The sequence below is a fragment of the Ambystoma mexicanum genome, chromosome 1p (genome assembly GCF_040938575.1).
Source record: "Ambystoma mexicanum isolate Mex_15411 chromosome 1p, UKY_AmexF1_1, whole genome shotgun sequence".
In the NCBI taxonomy this organism is placed as follows: domain Eukaryota; kingdom Metazoa; phylum Chordata; class Amphibia; order Caudata; family Ambystomatidae; genus Ambystoma; species Ambystoma mexicanum.
This window is the reverse complement of record NC_090921.1, coordinates 528,309,523-528,328,964: the sequence shown is the minus strand read 5'-3', so window position 1 is coordinate 528,328,964 and position 19,442 is coordinate 528,309,523. Positions and strand designations below refer to the sequence as shown.

The window sequence follows — 19,442 nt, the reverse complement described above, 5'->3', positions numbered from 1 at the left end:
TAAAATAACAGTTACTATATTACACAAGAAAACGGCACCAAAATATAGAAAATAATTGGCAAAAATGGTGCAAGACGATTTTGGAACACTATAAATAAGATCAATGGTATATAGAACTCAAAGTAGTCAATTCCAATGGCGGGGGTAGGGGGGGGTAATTGGGCAGAATACATTAAAAATAACTTCATGCTCCCACCTGTCAAAATAGTACCACAATGGAAAAGAGTGCTTCATGCAATGTAAAATCTTATTTCATCAAACAGAAATTGCTCTGACTCAAAGGTTCTTAAAATAATCCAGAGCCCCAGGTCCAGATGGGCTGGCTACTATTGCGCTGTTTAGACAAGCAGACAGATGGACCGAATTTGCATGCCGCCTCTTTAACAAAATAATAGAGAGCAGAATTATTATTAGCATGCGTAATCCCAATCTCCAAAAAAGGAATCTGAGGATCTGGCAGTATACAGATTTATTGTGCTACTAGACCCATTAGGCAAAGACTTCTGCAGTTTACTCTTACAGAAACAGAAGTGGGTTAGAACAAAAAAAAGAATCTTGGGTGATAAACCCAAATAGGTTTCCGAGAAAAATGCTCCACCATACATTGGTTGATGCTCTTTAACTCTTGTCAAGGACACATAAAACGAAAGGATAATTGCCAATACATATGGCTTTTGTAGATTTCATACGGGCATTTGATAGTCTGCTGACAATGTCTCTTCTGGAAACCTTTTGAATGGGGCTTAACAGCCTATCTGCTGAAGTGCATGGTTGTATTGCACAGCGATACATTTGTCAAAATCAGATTAGAGAATAGGGAGAAATGTTTGAAAAGAATACCTGATAATGTGGGTGTAAAACAAGGCTGCATTCTGGCCACTTGCTATTCAACATTTATTAAGCAGACCCTGGGGCTTGCCTGGATGGAGCCCACTCTTTCCCACCTAAAGTAAGTAATTACCATTGTGTATATTCTTCCTAGGCAGATGATATAACCATTGTGGACCAACCACCTATTAGGTTACAGTGGTCACTGGATGCACTTGATTCTTTTTGGAGAAAACAAATCACCTAATCAACAAAAATAAAACATAAAAATATGCTCTTCTCAGCCCTCGGATTGATACAAAAAACCAAATACACTTGACCATTAGGAAAACAAGTCCTGGAAGTTGTATTTGAGATAAATACCTACGACTGGAAATACAGCTGGGTAAATAAGCTAGAAAGCTTCTACAAAAAAATGAGGACACAAGCGATGGTCCTGATCACGTTTGTTAGGGGAATTGATCGAAAAATAGGTGGGTTCTCACTCCTTCCAATCATCACCTATATAGACAGAAGTCTATTCCAGCCATAAAATATTGACTCAGGGTTGTGACCTCTAATATTGAAGAACATCTAAATAAAATGAAATAGAAGGCAAATTTTGGTTTTCCAGTCTGGGCTTGCCTGGAAATGCCCAGATGCCCAAGAATCGAACTATAACTGGCTGCTCTAAATATGATAATAGAAATTAGGAGAGGATCCTGCTATATGGAAATCAGACCATCAACATAAAGGGATATAAAATACCTACTGTGAATGGCCCTTATTGGAAACAATTGCTGATATTGCTTCCCTATTCAAACAGATGAAAAATAGGCTTAATTTATATTGAGAAACACCCAATGGAGACTAATATAATAACGTTTAAAAATAAACCAACCATTCGGACTGGATAAACAAATGGTCCCTAATAGAAAACCGAACAAGACTACAAGAATAGAACTTCTATCCACCAAATTCACACAAATCCATACCTTTTTAAAATTAAATTTGAACCTATTAGAAACCCTTGAACAGCAATCAAAATAACTGAATGCTTTTGATGTCTCTGCAATTCAGTACAGGAGATAAGTACACATCAACATGTGCTCCTGTATTGCACTTCATAGGATTAATTTTTGGGGAAATTTGTGCATGAGATAAACTTGCTCCCATCAGAAGCCTTTTTAGCGCGCTGCTTGAGTGACCAACAAGTTGGACTATCTTTCGCATTGATGAACTTTTTATACAACATGTTCAATTTATACATAATGATATTTTAATGGGATTATTTTTATTTTGTTTAGAGCATGGTGCCTATGTAACGAGTAAGGTGCTCAGGAAATGGAAGGTGCTCAAAAAGTATTTTAATACAAGGGAGGACAACACACTGAGGGTTGATTACAATATATAAACCCAGAATTGTGCCAGGCATATTATATGGCACGGATTCCTTAAGCAACGAATATGATATGGTTAAAGTGTTTAGAGGTCAAATTATTTCGATCAATTATTGGTGTACCCCTGTCTGAGCCGGTGCAGGCACTAAGGCTGGAGTTTTGGCTCCCATCATTAAGATCATTATGGTAATTAAAGCAAGGCACATTTTTTCTTTCATTCAATTTGACTAATAACCATCACAATAGACTGTTAGGCCTTATAGCCAAACATTACTTGAAATTATCTACCTGTCCACTTTTTGTGGCAATGCAGGCATCCATGCAAAACTAAAACCATAACATGGGATATTACTTGCATCACAAGAGAAATTATGCCACTTTCGCTACCCAAGCTTTTTGTTTGAATTGCCCCAGGAGTTCTTTAATCAAAGCAGGTTGCCTACAACTGAAACGATTTATTATTTAAGATCTTGCCTACTAAGTTGTATATTGGTGGTTGGACTGGTACTCCTTATAATGAAAGACTTTGCAGAATATGTAAAGCGGTCATTGAAACATCTCTACATATACTTACAGCCTGTGGACCCTTGACCAAATTATACAAGAAAGGGTAGGGACATCTGGTATCAAACATGGACTCTGTTAACTCTGACCAATTTTGGAGTTTGTTCTATTGTGCAGAATCAATAGTGATTACTGCGTCTGCCTTTTATATCTGGAAAAAAGTCTTCATGGTATATCGTAGTATTCTCATGCTCAACTATAATGAATTGTATTTTCTTTTTTTATTAAGTATATGGTGTACTATGGAGATTTTTTATATATGAATATTGAATGTATCTTTATCCTGTCATAACTGATGAATTTCATGTCTAACATGTTCTTATTGGGTGCGTTTAAGGTTTTTGTTAACCAAATGCACAGTAACGTTTTATTTTTTAAGAATGTGAACTTAAGTATTAAAGTGCACCTTAATTAGGAATATTTAATACTGTTTTTCTCTTATTTCTTTCTATTTCTCTCTTTCTTTACAATTATAATGAATGTGTAAAAGGTTATATTTTAACTAAACTAAACTTAATAAAATAAAACATTTCATACGAGGAGAATGGACATTGGATTGACAAATATTTAAATGATCTTTGCTAATGATTTCAAAACTTCTGCCACTTTTTTGCATTTTATTCACGTGTGTGAGCACATAGCCAGGAGTTGTAAACTAAGTTTCTGTCAAAAATAAAATGTGCTAATTGCTTTCAATTACGATATCTTGTACAGATATGATGTTGTAATCAGTTGAGTGTGCATTTATTAATGAACTAGAGACGCGTGAGTGAACATTATGTTGACTTGGTGCATGAGAATCCAAATTTGGAAAATGTAGGTCACAAATCTTTCAAGGAAGCGGCTACGATTTTAGGCAGCACATGGGGATGAAAAATTTGATTGAGACGATTTTGACAAAAAAGCTGGCAGAATTCGAAAGCTAGGTGTATGGGTAAAATACTCTTACCGCCCCAAATTGAAAATAATTCAAAGAGTGAAACAATTTTATCAGCATCCTAAGTAGCTGGGGGAGGAGAGTCACATATCAATATAATGAAGGCGGTTTCGGGGCAGCAGGAGGGAGGTTGTCACAGCCTAGTGAATGCGGTGCAACCTCTAAACCAGCTACTTACTGTGCTTACCCCAACCAGTTGGGAATCAGAGAGCCAGATGCCGGAGTAATTGTTTTGGACAGAAAGCAGACAACAGTGAGTCAGCCTAAGGAAAAGGAATCATTAAGAATTTTTTTTTTTTTTACAGTAAATGAAAACTATTTTAATGGGATACCCCTAATGATGTACGCAATGGTGATACTTCCTGAGGACAAACTGCAACCCCGCTACTCAAAGAACAAACTAATAAACAACTCTGAACAACCAGGTTTCCCTACAAAGAGCCAAATATAATCTAGGATTTCTATAACCTATTTCGAGTGTATGTGGAAACAAATCCAAAGGTCGCAGGGGAATAACCGGGAATGGCAAAGTTTGTAAACCAACAATGCCATAATGACCGATTATTCAAATCTGAAACCAAATAGTCAGAAAACTAGTCACATGTTAATAAACAAAGCAAAATTCAACATACGTGTCATCTGTGTCAATAGATTCACCCCTTGCAGCACCTCCCTGAATGGATTCCATGGCTGTAGAGTACAAGGCCTTTTGCCCAATGGGGCGCTTCTCGTCAGATGTGCTCTGCGACCCATCAATTTGCTTCTCCCGCTCCTGCAGGTCCATGTTGTGCACACCAAGCAAGAGGCTGTAGTCCATGATTTTGAAACTTTCTAGTACCTGCAAATCAGGGAGGTTTTACAAAGTATAAGTTAACTCTGGTGCCGAACACAAAAAGGCCCTACTCATTTCTCCTCAACATTTACTACGACTATACGAATCACAATATCAGAGTGGCAATGCCATTACAAAGTCCAAAACAATTGCATTCATAATTATGCAACTTTGATGGCTTGACCCCAAAACGCCTGCAGACATTGAAAGACTTTGGTTCACCGCAGTCAAAGGACACCTTTTTACTAGGTCTATGATTAATGTATTAGTGCGCAAAATCTAACTTACTCATGTTATTCAACATTCAATTGATTTGGAATTTATTTAGGTCATAGTTCCCAAATTAAGGAAAGGATACTCACTCTAGTGACTGCTGTACTCCTAGTCCAGAGAACACTTTCCTCCATACTTTTGTGACATTCTGTCCTCTGGGACAGGACCAGAGCATTTGTTTAGCACCACAAACACTGTCGATTTTTAGGCTGAACCCTGCAGGTGCGTGGCAACAGGCCAAGCTGCCCCAAACCCAGACTTTGGCCTCTGCCCTTTTGTCCTTTTCCATCCATGGAGGTCGGGCTCATTAGGGGAATGGTGGGAGTGCGTAAGGAGGAAAGGGGACCCTGGAAAAGAAATGCATCATTGTGTAAGGAGGAAAGGGGACCCTGGAAAAGAAATACATCATTCACTAGGGTGCGCAATTTCTCTTTACTCCTACATCCCATCCTCTTTCCTCCATACTTTTGGGAGATTCACAAGCATACATCTACTTTTGGGGGGTGCTGTCGAGCAGTGGAGCCATCATGGCAGAATTAGCCTAAGCTCTCCGCAGTGCAGGGGTTTTCCGTCGCAGATTACCGGACCTGGCGCTTTGACCGAGCCCTGCTGGCCCCTGCCGTGTGACTGAATTCGGCTGGAGTGCGGGGATCTGCTTCCTACTGTGATCCGTGGTGGGGGTTCCTGATAACAAGGTGAGGCAGCCTGCAGCTGATTACAGATTCAGCCCGCTCGCTGTACTGCAGCAGGGAGGAGTGGGCGGGATGTGCTGCAGATGTCTCCTGAGCAGCCGAGCAGCCGCTCTGTCTTGTCAGAGCCCTGCAGAACTGCGATTAATTCTTGCCTCTCCCTCATCCTAGTGTGCCTGTGTTGCGAGGGCAACGAGCAGTCTTGTGTCACCCTCCCCAGTCTGGGGAAGATGTTTGGCAGCAGGATCGTGCTGTGCTCCGGCAAAGGAGGTAAGACTGCAGGCTGACATTTCAAGTGCTGAACCGAGATGAGACCATTAGCCCAGGAACTGTTGGGGCAGTTGGTAATACTGTTCCAGGTGCACTGCTGTACCTTGTGATCTGTTGAGGACTGCATCTGCCCATAGCCCTGAGCAGTCGACACCCGCATATTCGACCCACCATTTTTGTTAAATCTGCTGAGTGAGAGTGACGCAGGATGTACCCCGTCTACCCATGTGATGATTCACCTATCAGCTTTCATGGTTGGGCTGTGTTGGGGTCATTGAAGTGCTTGAGGCGGCTACTATTGACCATGGCTGCTGTGTGTTTCTCCTTTCATTGGCGATCTATGTGGATGGTACATATTGGCATCGGAGGAGGTCCGCTGGTGTGAAATATCAGTCACAACTGAGACTGTGCCTGAGGCTTTCTATCAGAAGGGACTGGTGGTGTGGAGGTGTAGGTACGCTGTTTTGCCTGATTGCGTGTCCTGCAGCTGTTGTCACTGAAGCATTGGGGAGGCATCCCCAACACTGGATGCGGCTCGGAATGACGAAGGCAGATGGCAACAACAAATGTGGGAGCATGGATCAGTTCACAAAATCCACCCCTAGACCATCTAGTAATAACACAGCCTTCGTGCACTCGCCTGATGACTCCCAGGCCAATGTGTCCTCCACCTCGCTCGATATGCAGCAAATCTTGACGATGCAACATAGCTTTGCATTAGTGATGAAAAACTGGACGATATCAACACCAATGTTGCTACCCTTCGTACCCAGCTAGAGAGAAAAACAATGCAAATTGCGGCGGCTGAGGGCCGCCTCTGCACGTCTGAAGATTATGTCTCAGCTCTACAATCCACTGTTGCTACTCTAACAAGAGGCATGAATCCGATGAAGGTGAAGTGCCATGACCGAGTCCAGGTCTTGCAGAAACAATCTTCATATAATAGGGGTCCCAGAGGAGGTACTACGCAGGAACATTGAGGTGGCGGTTGAGGATCTTCTGTGAAACTAGTTGGATAATCCGTCATTATGACTGCACGTCAGGGTGGAGTGCGCCCACAAGGCTCTTATGGCAAAACCTAACCCTTGTGACTATCCTAGGCCCATCATTGCATGTATTATGAACTATCACGAACGTGACGTAATACTTCGTCAAGACAGAGAAAAGAAGGAGGTGCACCTTGACTCCCAGTCGATTCAGATTTACCCAGACTTTACTGTGGTAGTCCAGCAGGAGCAACACACGTTTCTAGGAGTTAAGAAAATGTTTTCTTGCAGGACCTGCCTGAACAGGTCTCCTCTGTGTTTTGATACTAATGTGAGAACCGTAGACTCACTAGCAACTCTTTGGTAGGCAGTGAAGGCATTTATACGAGGAATGGCCATATGCACCGTATTTGGGGTCCTTAGGAGTATACCGGGTGAACTGGACTCCAGGGAGGACAAACTCAGCACTACAGCAGCAATATGCTCTTAGCGCCTTACCTGCGTTGAGATACGTAATTAAGACTGAGCTCAATGCCTTTTGTGAGGCGGCACAGAGGGGTGAAGTAATTTGATAGACCTGCGCTTGCAGGTCTATCAAATATGGCAAGGTCCATAGACCTAGCAGGGTCCTTGCACACCTTGTGGATTTGGAAGCTGGCAGCAGGAACATACCGTTCATCAAACATCGAGACAGCGACACGGATGAGGAGATCAATCCAGTTTTTGTTCCAGTTTTATTCAACCCTCTATTAACCTCAGGGCAGTGCTAACCCCCTTGAAACTGAGCATTTTTTGAATGGAGATACAGACTACTCTAATATCTGCCGAGGCGACAGAGACTCTCGAATCATCAATAATGGTTGAGGAGATCAAGGAGGCCATTGCGGATCTGCCAAATGACAAAGCTCCAGGATCCAATGGATTCTGTGCAGAATTCTATAAAGAATTCAAAGATACTCTTGCCCCTTATCTATTATAGTTGTGGGAGGAGGCATTGCTGGGGGGCGTATTGCCTGATGCTATCTGCGAAGCAATCCTATTGTTGAAACCCAATAATGCGGCTGAGGATTGCGGGTCGTATAGGCCACTTTCCCTTATAAATACTAATGCTAAGGTATTTGTTAAGGTCCTTGCGAACAGGCTAACTCCGTTGATGCCCTATATGGTCCATCCTGACCAATTGAGCTTCGTTCAAAGTCGACCTTGAATCAGAGGAGACTTTCTGGTGCGATTCATTGACCGTCCCACCCCGAAGTATGTGCAGTTGAAGTATTGCGGGATATGAGGAAAGCTTTTGACAAAGTGTCCTGGCCTTTTCTTTACCAGGCTTTAATCAACTATGGGTTTGGACCCCAGTTCATATCATGGGCCAGGCTTTTGTACACTTCCCCCATATGCTAGGGTGTGCACGAATGGGATGTTATTGTCAGTAGTGAAATCAGAGTGGTGGCACTAGGAAGGGCTGCCCCCCCTCTAACCCTTGCTCTTCAGCTCGAATGTTGAACATTTGGTGGAAGGGATAAGAGATCAGCATGCCAGAGCGGGCATGTGGCTAGAAGGGAGGACAGAAATATCACTCTATGCAGATGATATTCTCTTATATATTCAAGATCCGGACATCCATTTGTCCACATTGATCGAAAAAGTTAAGGACTTAGGCAGGTACTTTGGATTACACCTAAATGCAGAGAAGTCTGCAATATTTCCTCTAAATGCTGAAACGCCGGTAGTATCAGACACCTGTGGTTTTAGATGGTCTGAGCATAGTTTTTTTTATTTGGGGATACTGATAGCTAGGTTGATGGAGCTGATGTTGGTCCTCAATTACACGTCATACCTCACTGTCATGATGTCCGAATTTTAAAAAATGGGGTCTTAATTACCTGGGATCCCTGATCAAGATGAAAATTCTGTCTAAATTGCTGTACCTATTCCGGAATATTCTACTGTAGCCCGGGCATGGTTTTTTCACAGACTTGGGCAGGGCATGCTCCTGGTTTTTGAGGGCCCAATGGTCAGGTTTGCATATCTCTCCAGGTCATATGCTGTTGGGGGTTTGGTGGCGCCAGACTGGGAATTTTACTACTTGAGGGCACTGGTACAATTTGCAACATTTTGGGCGAGCGCACTGTCAGAATCCCCACATGTTCGCTTGGAGAGGCTGCAGCTGGGCACTGCTGCCTTGGTGATGGTGCTTGCTGGTGATCCATATCGGCCCTCCCATCCCCTAGATCCAGTAGCGTCCACGTGGTGGACAGCCTGGCAATTATTTAATACCAGGCGGGGCATCTCGACTCCCTATGATAAGCAGGTACTATTGTGTGGATTATCAGTGGTGTAGCCCACAAATGACAAACATTGAAAGAAGGTGGCGCATTGGGCACATTCTTACTATTGGTGATTTGTAGGTTGATGAACGGTTCGTATACTGCAATACTATGAAGATCTACATAGGCGATGATCCTATACAGTCTTTATACTACTTTGCATGAGAGCTGCTTTCCTGTCACACTTGCCAGCATTCCCAGCGGAGCCTCGGTCGCATGCCTGTTTAAAATACATACTGTGTAACCCAGGTACCAAGAACGAGGTCTGTACACTCGCGCAGGACATGGACACATCAGGGCTGAAGTCTAGGAGTAAGTGGTGTGCAGATCAACAGGTATAATTTAGTGATTCACAATGGCAGAATATATGCAACCTGACTAAAGAGGTTTCATTTAATTCAAAATTAAATGTATTTCATTTTAAGATGCTTAATAGGTTGTATTACCCACCTGCTAACATTAACAGATTTGGCTCCTAGAGCGCTAAGGACTACCCCAGATGTCATGAGGTGAACGCCACGCTGTTGCATATGCTTTGGGGGTGCCTTAAACTGGTGGATACTGGACTTCGGTTTGTCAGACCCTGTCGGACAAACTGGGTTGACAAGATATCCTTGACGCTCAGGATTGTATGCTGGGGGGCACAGGTAAAATGGCAGTGGTTAAGCAGCAATTTTTGAATCTGGGATGGATACTTGCTAAGAGAGCTATCATTCTGCTATGTTCCTGCAGTGGGCCACCTACCCATGAGAATTGGTTTATATGACGTCATGTGGGCGCACGATACTGAGGAACTGTATTTGTCATTGTTGCCACCAGTGTGCTGACCTAACAATGTGTGGCAGGACTTCGGTCATAATCTGATGAGAAACTCTACACTGTTGAGCTGTCGTCAGAAAATGTTGATGGGGTACGTTATACAATGAAATATGTGATACCTTAACGGGGCATACTAGTGCATTATTCTTTTGTTGTATCTGTATGTTCTTTTTATTTATTTGGATTGTAACTGCCCTGCTGTCGGTTCACCAAGTGTTTAATAAAAAAAATATTAAAAAATGAATCTATCTTTGAGTGGATGGTCCCAACATCAATCTTTAATTGAAAAGGTCACTTGGGTCAGCTGGTCCAAACTGGGCACCAACCCTTGAACTCAGTTCCAAACAATAGTGTTTGCAAAAGGCTGATGCAGAATCTTGTGGAAGAGCTTTTGCAATCAGATCCCAAGGGACAAGTTTTTAAAAGGCAACAGATAAAGCTTTGCCCCTCACCAAATGAGCATGCCGACCTTTAGGTTGAATAAAATAAGACTCAAGAAAACAAGAAACGATCCATCTGGTAATGGGCGTTTTGGAAGCTGGAGAGCCTTTATTTGTTCCTGCAAAGTTTTGAAGTAGCTGTGCAGAATTTCTGAAATCTCTGGTTCTGTCTAAGTATAATTTCGAAAGCTCTCCTGAGGTCTAGGAATTGACAAACTGCTGGGGCTGAAAACAGGCAGGCTACATTATTGGTTGATGAGGAACTCTGACATCACCTTTGATAAAAAGGAAGGGTGGAGAGACCGTTAGGTGGGAGGGGGGGTATTTGGTGCAGACCATAGCCGCATGAAGTGTCTATTTAAACACACCACCGTTTAATGAGGAGTTAGCGTTTCCAGTTCCCAGAGACAGAACAAAAGTGCTGCGGGAACCGGGAGCGCAGATCGAAAAGATACAATACCGGCCATAGTAGACCTATTTAGCTCAATTGGCTCAGGGAGAGCGCAGCGCTTCTGGAGCAGGGAAGCTTGAGCAGAAGTGAGTGGAAGAGGTCGAACCAGCAGACAGGCCGAAATTGATACAGGAGCTACAGAGAGCTGAAACCAGCCAGAAAGTCAGCTGCAGATGAGAGGGGGGGGGGGGAGTGAGCGTGCCTGCACCATCGGTTTTAGGGGACCTACTCAAAGGCGTGCCGCCAATGGCTCATCTGCTGCAGGAGCCATGCTTGCAGGAGCAGTCACGACCGAACAGCTTCAGTCGCCACCATTGAGTCACCCAGATTGTTGGAGCTTGAGCTGCAACCTTTGGCATGGCCAGATGTTGTGTAGGAACAGGACTCCAGTGATGAGGCATGCCTTGAGCGCCTTTGCCAACCAGAGTGTTTGTCTAGTGGTTGGGCTTGCACAGTGTCTCACTTGCACCTTTGCGCTGCTTATTAATCCTGTGCCAGTATAAGTTGACAGATACGCAATTAGCTTGGGGTTAAATCATGTATTGACTGAGATTTTGTTGATACACACTTTTCAGCCTGGCTTGAGATCAGCAATATGAATCTTTGTGAACAAACTTGATGGCCCTGGAGTTTTGCTTTGCCGTACGTATATTAATAGTAAGCATTATGGCAAGCATGACACAGGCTTGGAGACTGATGTGGCACATGACACGTAAACACTTATGAGTGAAACCTGTGTTTAGTAGATCTTCACGGGGTGTCTCGCGGTCACTCACTACTCTGGGAGCTGATATGTACCACTGCATGAATATGGGCAGGATACTGGGGCTTTGATGTCAGTGAGGAAAGGATTGTAATGTGGTGATGGGTTTGGGATATGTCAATATTATATTCTTCATTGTTGGTATTTAGAACACCTCTAATTAAATTGCGCCGATTGGTCTCAAGCATGTTGACGGGCCCTGGTGGTCTGGCAGCCTGGAGTTTTTTCTGATGAGGTCAGTTTAGTAGAAGACCATTTTTGGCAATGTAAACAAAGCATGACATTTAATATTTTACGGGTTTACAATATGTCTTGTCCCGAAGACGGCACTTATGAATGGCTTATCCGCCGAAACGCCTATGAGAGAAGTTCTTCTGCCCCCCTTTATGTGAACATCTTGTTGGGCTGACAGTTTCTAAAGCGCATGTACATTTATTGGTGGCATAGGCAAAGTATATGTTGGACATGGACCCTGGTGATGTACAGCCTCAGCATAAACTACACTAAGCAATAAACAAGTGGCATCTGTATACTTAACTGGCAGTGAATAGGTTTCATGCTTTCTGAGATTTAAACAAAAATATTTAGGAATGTCTTAGCATGTCTGTTGATTGATTTCCTTGCATTTGTGCTTTTTTTCCGTTTTTCCTTCCAATTTCCTCATTTTTTCAGTGGGTTGCAGGGTCAATTTTAGCAATGTATGCATTTAGGGCTTGGGGGGGTATATGCTGAGTGCTTTCCAGATGTTTACAATGCAGCCTAGGGTAAAGTTGGAGAGGGGGAAGATACTGAGAATGGCCACTCACAATGTAGAGGGGCTCAACTCACCAACAAAGAGGTCACTGGTGGGGAGGGAATTTGACAGGAATAAACTGCCGTTATATCTTCCTCTCATATTTTATTCTTAATTTAATAAATGGTGAAACACGTGTGTCGCGCTCTGAAACCCTTGTGTACGATATAAATAAAATATCATAATATTAAGGTAAAAGACATCTTTACCTTATATGGTCAGTGGTAACTTATTTAAGATTCAACTTAAAAATGTAGAACTGCTGTAAATAATCTTGTTATGATGCTATTACCATATATGGGCATACACATTCTGGCAACTCTGAAAAATAAATATGTTATGGTTCTTATGCCAACTGTATGTATAAACATGTGTCCTCATGCCCTGTTTGAAATTCCATCTTGCTGTTGTTGCCATATATATGAGCAACTCTCCTGATGCTGAGATTAATCATCTGCAGCAGGGGGGGTTCATTCTTTTATCAAAATAAATACTTTTTGGATGAAACTCACCTTTACTCCTGGAAGTTCCTCAAATCAACTGCAGGTTATGCTCTTACAGGAAATTAGACCGTAGACTCCTAGCAAACAGGTGGGGCACGTTTTTTGGCTTTCAGGGAAGTGCAAGAAAGGAGAAGGAAATCCTCCTAAGGAGGGCACGGAGCCTGGAAGATAGAGAGGCATTCCGGGTACATGATGGCACAGAGAAAGCCATTAAGGGGACGCTGAACTCTAAGCATTATTGTGAGCTCCATTTATTGTCTAAACCTGGGTCAGTGCTCTTTTGCTGATAAAGTAGTGGGAGAGAAGGGATATAATTGAGGGGGTTGTTGATCACGAGAGGAGATTTTAAGACGTATGCAGATTGTGCCAACGATAGAAGAGCAACTAAGAACGCAGATCGCGACAGCAGCTCGTCCATGCCGAGAAACCTCAATTTCATACTAGAAAGACATCTACTGCATGATGCATGGCGAGAATTGAATCCATGCAAGAGCGATTTCTCCTTCTTCAATACACCACATAGGACCTATACGAGGATCAACTATATCCTATTAGAAAGGGGCCAGGAATATAGAACCACTGGAAGCGAGATGATAGATGCTCCTTGGTCAGATAAAAAAAATTGTAACTGCAGATGTGAATATTGAGGCAATGGAGAATAACAAGGTTACTCACCGTAGTGACTACCTTACTCCTAGCCCATAGTCCCCTTTCCTCCATACTTATGGGACATTCCTCCGTCCTGTGGGACGGGACGGGACGGAGGAATGTCCCATAAGTATGGAGGAAAGGGGACGGGACGTAGGAGTATGTGGATAAGTTCTGCATGTTAATGATTACCTCCTGAAGGATGTGGTATTTAAGAGGGAACTGAAACAGGACATTGAGCTGTACTTTATAGAGAATGTTAAGGAGGATAAGGAGTAGTGAGTTATGGGAGGCAGCAAAGGCCACATTATGGAGCTTATTGATAAAAGGGGCCATACGAAAAAGAGGGAAGCCTGTGACGGAGAACACTTAGGAGAGAGAAAAGTGAACTTGGAGAGGATAATCAATGGAGCCGAGGGAGAGAGCGAGGGACAGGTATTAGAAGACCTGAACATGGAAAAAAAGAAAACTGAAGAATTGAGCCTGAGCTAGGCATTTCGAAAGGTCCAATGTGTGAAGCAGAGCTACTATGAGAGGGGAGACAAGGCAGGTATTTTGCTGGCCCTCAGGTTGAGGGATCTGAGGATGTATACAAGGGTTGGGAAGTTAAGAGAAATTTGTAACTCTAACAAGTCACAGGACATAACAGAGTGCTTTTTTAACTTCTATTAAGAGCTAGGTTAGGGGATAACTTGGGAAGAAATACATAATTGACAGGATCAAACATTCCAAGGATAGATGAGGAAAGCTCAGACGAAATAGACGTCCTACCGTCAAGTCTAGAAAAAGTGTTCAACACCATTATGGACGAGGGATACATCCTTCAGGAATGTCCTCAGTACGGTAATACATAAACCGGGGAGAGATCCCCTGAAGAGTACCTCACACCAGCCATTCTCCTTATTGAATGTTGATGCAAAAATCTTCACAAGGGTGTTGGCATTGAGAAGAGACACTGTGCTACCTAGACTAGTAGATCTGTATCAAGTAGCGTTTATCAGAGGAAGGCAGCAGATGATGCCAGACACAGTTAGGAATGCCCTGAATGCTGAAAAAGCATTTGACAGGGTGAAATGGCTCTCTCTCTTTGGGTTCTATAACAAGTGAAGCTACATAAGAGGATTAAAAGAGCAGCAGTGCCCCTATACACAAACCTCACCGAACAAGTGGTGGAGAACGGAAAGAGGTCAATGAGCGTCGACCTGGAACAAGACAATCTGAGGTCCTTGTCTGTACCATATCACTGGACCCGAAAACACTCCTGTTGGGTGCCCCCGATGAGAACAATGCTAATAAATGGGAAGGACTATTCTTATCCACGGCAGCGGGTCTGATTAAACGCAAGATCGCTCAAAAATGGGGCGCCCGGAATGCCCGACTCTGGCTCAATGGGGCGCCGATATGGACGTATGTGCTGCCGTAGAACATAGAATATACACAGCAAGAGGCTGCCCTACCAAGGCTACAAAGATATGGGGCAAATGGGGGCAAGGTGGACCTAAAGTTGTTTTTGTGGTGTGTGATGACACATGGCATTTATGCGATTTATTAATGTGATTATGTATGTGACTGTTATTAATATGACCATGACTGGGACATATGATTGTGGATAGATAATTGCAGGTTTATTTTTCTTTGGAAACAAACCAAAATCAATAAAAAATTTATATATAAAAAAACCTGGAACAAGACAGGGTTGTCCTCTACTTTTTGAAGTATACTGGAATCCCTCGCTAGGAAAATATGATCAAAACATAAAAGGCATTAGGGTGGGGAAGTGGTGTTTTTTTGCAGATGATATTCTCCTCCACTTAAAAGGAACCACTCGATTCTACTCCCAAACTGTTAAGAAAGATGGTAATATACAGACACCTATCCAGATTTAAAATAAACAGGCAAAAGTCGGATATTTCCATTAGGTAACTGAGTGGGGCAGATAGAACAGACCTGGAAAACACTTTCAGGTACAACAGTCGTGACCCCATTATTTGGGGGTTACTATTACAAGGAATAGGAAAGCCTTATAGGAGTTGAACATTCCACCCCTTCTAAAGACTGATGATTTGAACATTGGTCTAAATTCAACAGTTCATGTTGGAAAGGGTTAACTCAATGAAAGAACAAGTTACTCACCAACTGTAACGTTCTCTCGATTGGATGTTCCTCCCACATATTCCTCATCTTAGATATCTTGTCTCCCAGCTTTGCTGCTTCGGAATTTTCTTTTCACCAGAGGGCGCGGTGTTCGAGGCCGCAGAGTCGTAGTCCCTCGAGGGCATGTCTTCCGCTGTATAAAGGGCTCGAGCCACGCCTGTAACACCAGTTCTGTTTTTACAGTCTTCACGGTCGCATCAGTTGGTCAGGCTTTTAAGTCCTCAGGCTCTTAAGGAAGTTCGAGTGCAACTGGCGTAAACTGTACGGAGGTGTAGGTTGGGAGCGTCAATGAGGAATACGTGGGAGGAACATCCAATCGAAAGAACGTTACAGTTGGTAATGAACTTGTTCTTCGAATGGATTGTGTCCTCCCACGTATTCCGCATCTTAGATAGGTTCCCAAAGCAGTAAAAATTTGGAGGAGGGAGTACCAGAAATTTCAATCATGGACTGAATGAAGGACAGCTTTTGCAAAGAGTCCTCCTTGATATGATGTAGATTCCAAGCAGTAATGCTTCACAAGTGTTCATTGATAACCAGGTGGCCGCAGCACAAATATCCTGCACCGGGACACCCCTCTGAAGAGCCGTGGAAGTTGCCATGCCCCTGGTTGAATGAGCCCTTAACCCATCTGGAGCTCTTTCCCAGCCAATTTTAGCACTCCGAGATTGCTAGAATTATCCACCTGGATAGAGTTTGTTTAGACACTCCAAGGCCCAATTTATGTCCAGTATACCCAACAAATAGCTGATCACATTGTCGAAAATTTGGCAGTCTGGAAATGTAGAAACTGGGACCCCTTTATGGGTCCAGTCTATGCAATCTTTCCTATTCCTTACTAGCATGTGGAGGAGGGTAAAAAGAAGGTAAGGTGATTTTCTGTGACAAATGGAAATCAGAATTTTAGACAAGAAGGATGGTTTGACTTTTAGAATAACTGTCCCTATGAAATTGGTGTGAGGAGGCTTACAAGAGAGCACCTGCAACTCACCCACCCTGCGGGCTGACGTTATAGCCACTAATAACATTGTTTTTAGAGTGAGAAGTCTTAACGGGCAAAAATGTAAGGGTTCGAAAGGTGCACCCATAAGAAGTTTTAAGACTAAATTAAAATCCCAGATGGCCACCTGAAAAGGTGTCGGAGGGTATACATTTGTCAGCCCTTTCAAGAATTAAATGACTAAGGGCTTTTTAAAATAGGATACCTTAAAGATAGATAGCGCTACCAAATATCCTTTTATAGCACCAACTTGAAGCCCCAAATTGGCCAAGTGTAAGAGGACAGAAAGTACTGTAGGCATATTACATAAAATTGGATCCACATTCTTATCCCTGCACCAGTTACTGAATTTGTTCCAACGACACCGATACAAGGATTTTGTTGCTGGCTGCCTAGCCGAAAGCAAGATCTCAATTACGTCATCCGGGAGGTCCCAATCCTTATATCTCAGCCTCTCAGAAACCATGTGTGAAGGCTGAGTGTCATGACCTCTGGATGGAGAACCCAACCTTCCTCTTGCGAGAGAAGATCCTCTCTTTGTGGAAGACGTATTGGAGGGCAAATGGACATGTCCAGAAGGTCGGGTATCGCGTCCTCCTGGCCTAATCCGGGGTAATTAGGATCATGGTTTTCCTGAACTTTCTCAACCTCCTGATTACATTAGGAATCCCAGGGACTGGAGGAAACGCGTATAGGAGCAGAAATACCCAGTCCACCACCACGAACGCGTCCCCTAGAGCTCCTCTTGGGGGAAGTTCCCTTGAGCAGTACTGGTCACAAACAGATCCACTTGAGGGGTTCCCCAAAGGGCGAAGATCTCTTTAAGGACTTCCTGAGCTAGTTCCCACTCGTGAGATACTGTGCTCTGCCTGCTCAGAGGGTCTACCGCTGTGTTCTACTCTCCGGCTAGGTGAACTGCCTACAGCGAAATTCCTTCTTGTATTGCCCAGAACCAGAGCTGCATTGCCTCTCTGCACAGTGGTAGTGACCCGACGCCTCCTCCCTTGTTGAGGTAGTACATGGCCACTGTGTTGTCTGTCATTATCAGGACATTCCTTCCCTGTACAGAGGGCAGAAAGGCCTTCAACGCTAGTCTGATTGCCCTCAGCTTCAAAAGGTTGATGTGTAGTTTGGACTCCGATGGAGACCAACGACCGCTGATTGTCAGATGGTTGGTATGGGCTCCACACCGTGAGTGAGGCGTCCATCACTACTGTTATCTCCGGGCATGGTTGCCAAAAAGGTTCTCCCTTGAGGATATTTTCCTTGCAAGCCCACCATAAAATATCTTGAGCCACTTTGGCCGGGACTCGCAGAAGATCCGACATCTCCCCCGAAAATTGGAACCATTGAGTCCTGAGGAACCATTGAAGGGATCTCATCCTCAATCTGGCCTCTGGCACCAGAAAAATGCAGGATGCCATGAGGCCTAACAACCTTAGAAAATCGAATGCTGTAAGATGTTGGGCATTTGGAAACTTTGTTACCATCTACAGAATGTGGCGAGTCCTCTCCTCGGGAGGCGAGGCTTTCCTTGAGAAGTATCCAGGACTGCTCTGATGAATCGGAGTCTTTGGCTCAGAATCATTTGTGACTTTGAGGGAGAAGCCCAGTCTGTGTAAGAAGTGGTAGGTCATGGCCAGATGTTCCTGGGCCCGTTCGGGTGAACTTGCCCTGATTAGCCAATCGTCCAGGTAAGGGTAGACGTGAATCCCCCTTCTCCTGATACTCGCTGCCACGAGCTTGGTTAAAGCCCTCGGGGCGGAGGTCAGCCCAAATGGCAGAACCCAAAACTGATAATGAGAACCGCCAACTGCAAACCTCAGGTACTTTCTGTGCTCGAGATGGATTAGCACATGAAAGTAAGCATCCTGAAGGTCCAATGAAACCAGCCAGTCCTGAAGGCCTCCCATGTTTCAGAAGAATCGTGCTTGGAATGATAAGTCACCCTTCTCTCAGATGAGGAGGATGGGGGGTCGGTAATTGATATTTTCCTACCCCACTTCAGAATTATTTTTTTTTTAAACACGTCTTGGGTTTGGTTGGAGTAGATGAGGACATCGAGAAAAAACCTGATGCGCCGTTCTGTGACACTGAGCAGTGCTTGGAAAAATGGAACTGAGGTAACGGGCGCGGCTCAAGCCCTTTATACAGAGGATGGCGTTCGACAGCGGCCCCTCGAGGGACTACGACTCTGTGGCCTCGAACACAGCGCCCTCTGGTGAAAAAAAATTCCGAAGCAGCAAAGCTGAGAGACAAGATATCCAAGATGAGGAATACGTGGGAGGACACAATCCATTCGGAATGAACATTCTATCAAGGGGTTATTTCTATTCCAAATGCTTCCAGTGGAGATACCGGACAGTACTGAAGGGGATAAAATTAAGGTTAAGGGCTGGAAGGATAGCTCAGGGGCACCGCGTTTGTCTTTGAAGCAAGACAATGCAGAGCGACACCGGTTCAAATCCAGGTTCTGCGCTTAGAGACTGTTTTCCGGTATAAAGTGCATAATAATAAGATTAGACTTGCAAGAGTCCAGAATTGGTTACCAAACTCTAATATTACCCAAGGAGGGAGGACAGCGGGAGGACAGGTGGGGGGGGGGGGGGAGGTTGCAGACCAAGATAATTACTATATGGCAACTCAATTGAGGGTTTTGGTGGCACAATTTTAAGAGGACAAAGAAGAAATGGGTGTTTTTGGAGAATCAATTAATGACACCGGTCACAGTGGGAGAGTGGCTATGGGAGGAGGGGAAATTGGTTACCCAAAAGGGCAAGACGGCA

The 19,442-nt window shown here is 43.8% G+C and overlaps 1 protein-coding gene across 5 annotated transcripts in view; it reads right to left on the bottom strand.

The window, feature by feature from the left end:
• PIP5K1C (phosphatidylinositol-4-phosphate 5-kinase type 1 gamma) overlaps positions 1–19,442 on the bottom strand; it is a 1,345,879-nt gene that overhangs the window by 797,502 nt on the left and 528,935 nt on the right. For all 5 annotated transcript variants that reach the window (XM_069649430.1, XM_069649429.1, XM_069649432.1 and 2 more), the window contains exon 8: positions 4,341–4,546. In XM_069649430.1, the coding sequence (XP_069505531.1) occupies positions 4,341–4,546 (206 nt within the window). The remainder of the gene's footprint in view (positions 1–4,340; positions 4,547–19,442) is intronic.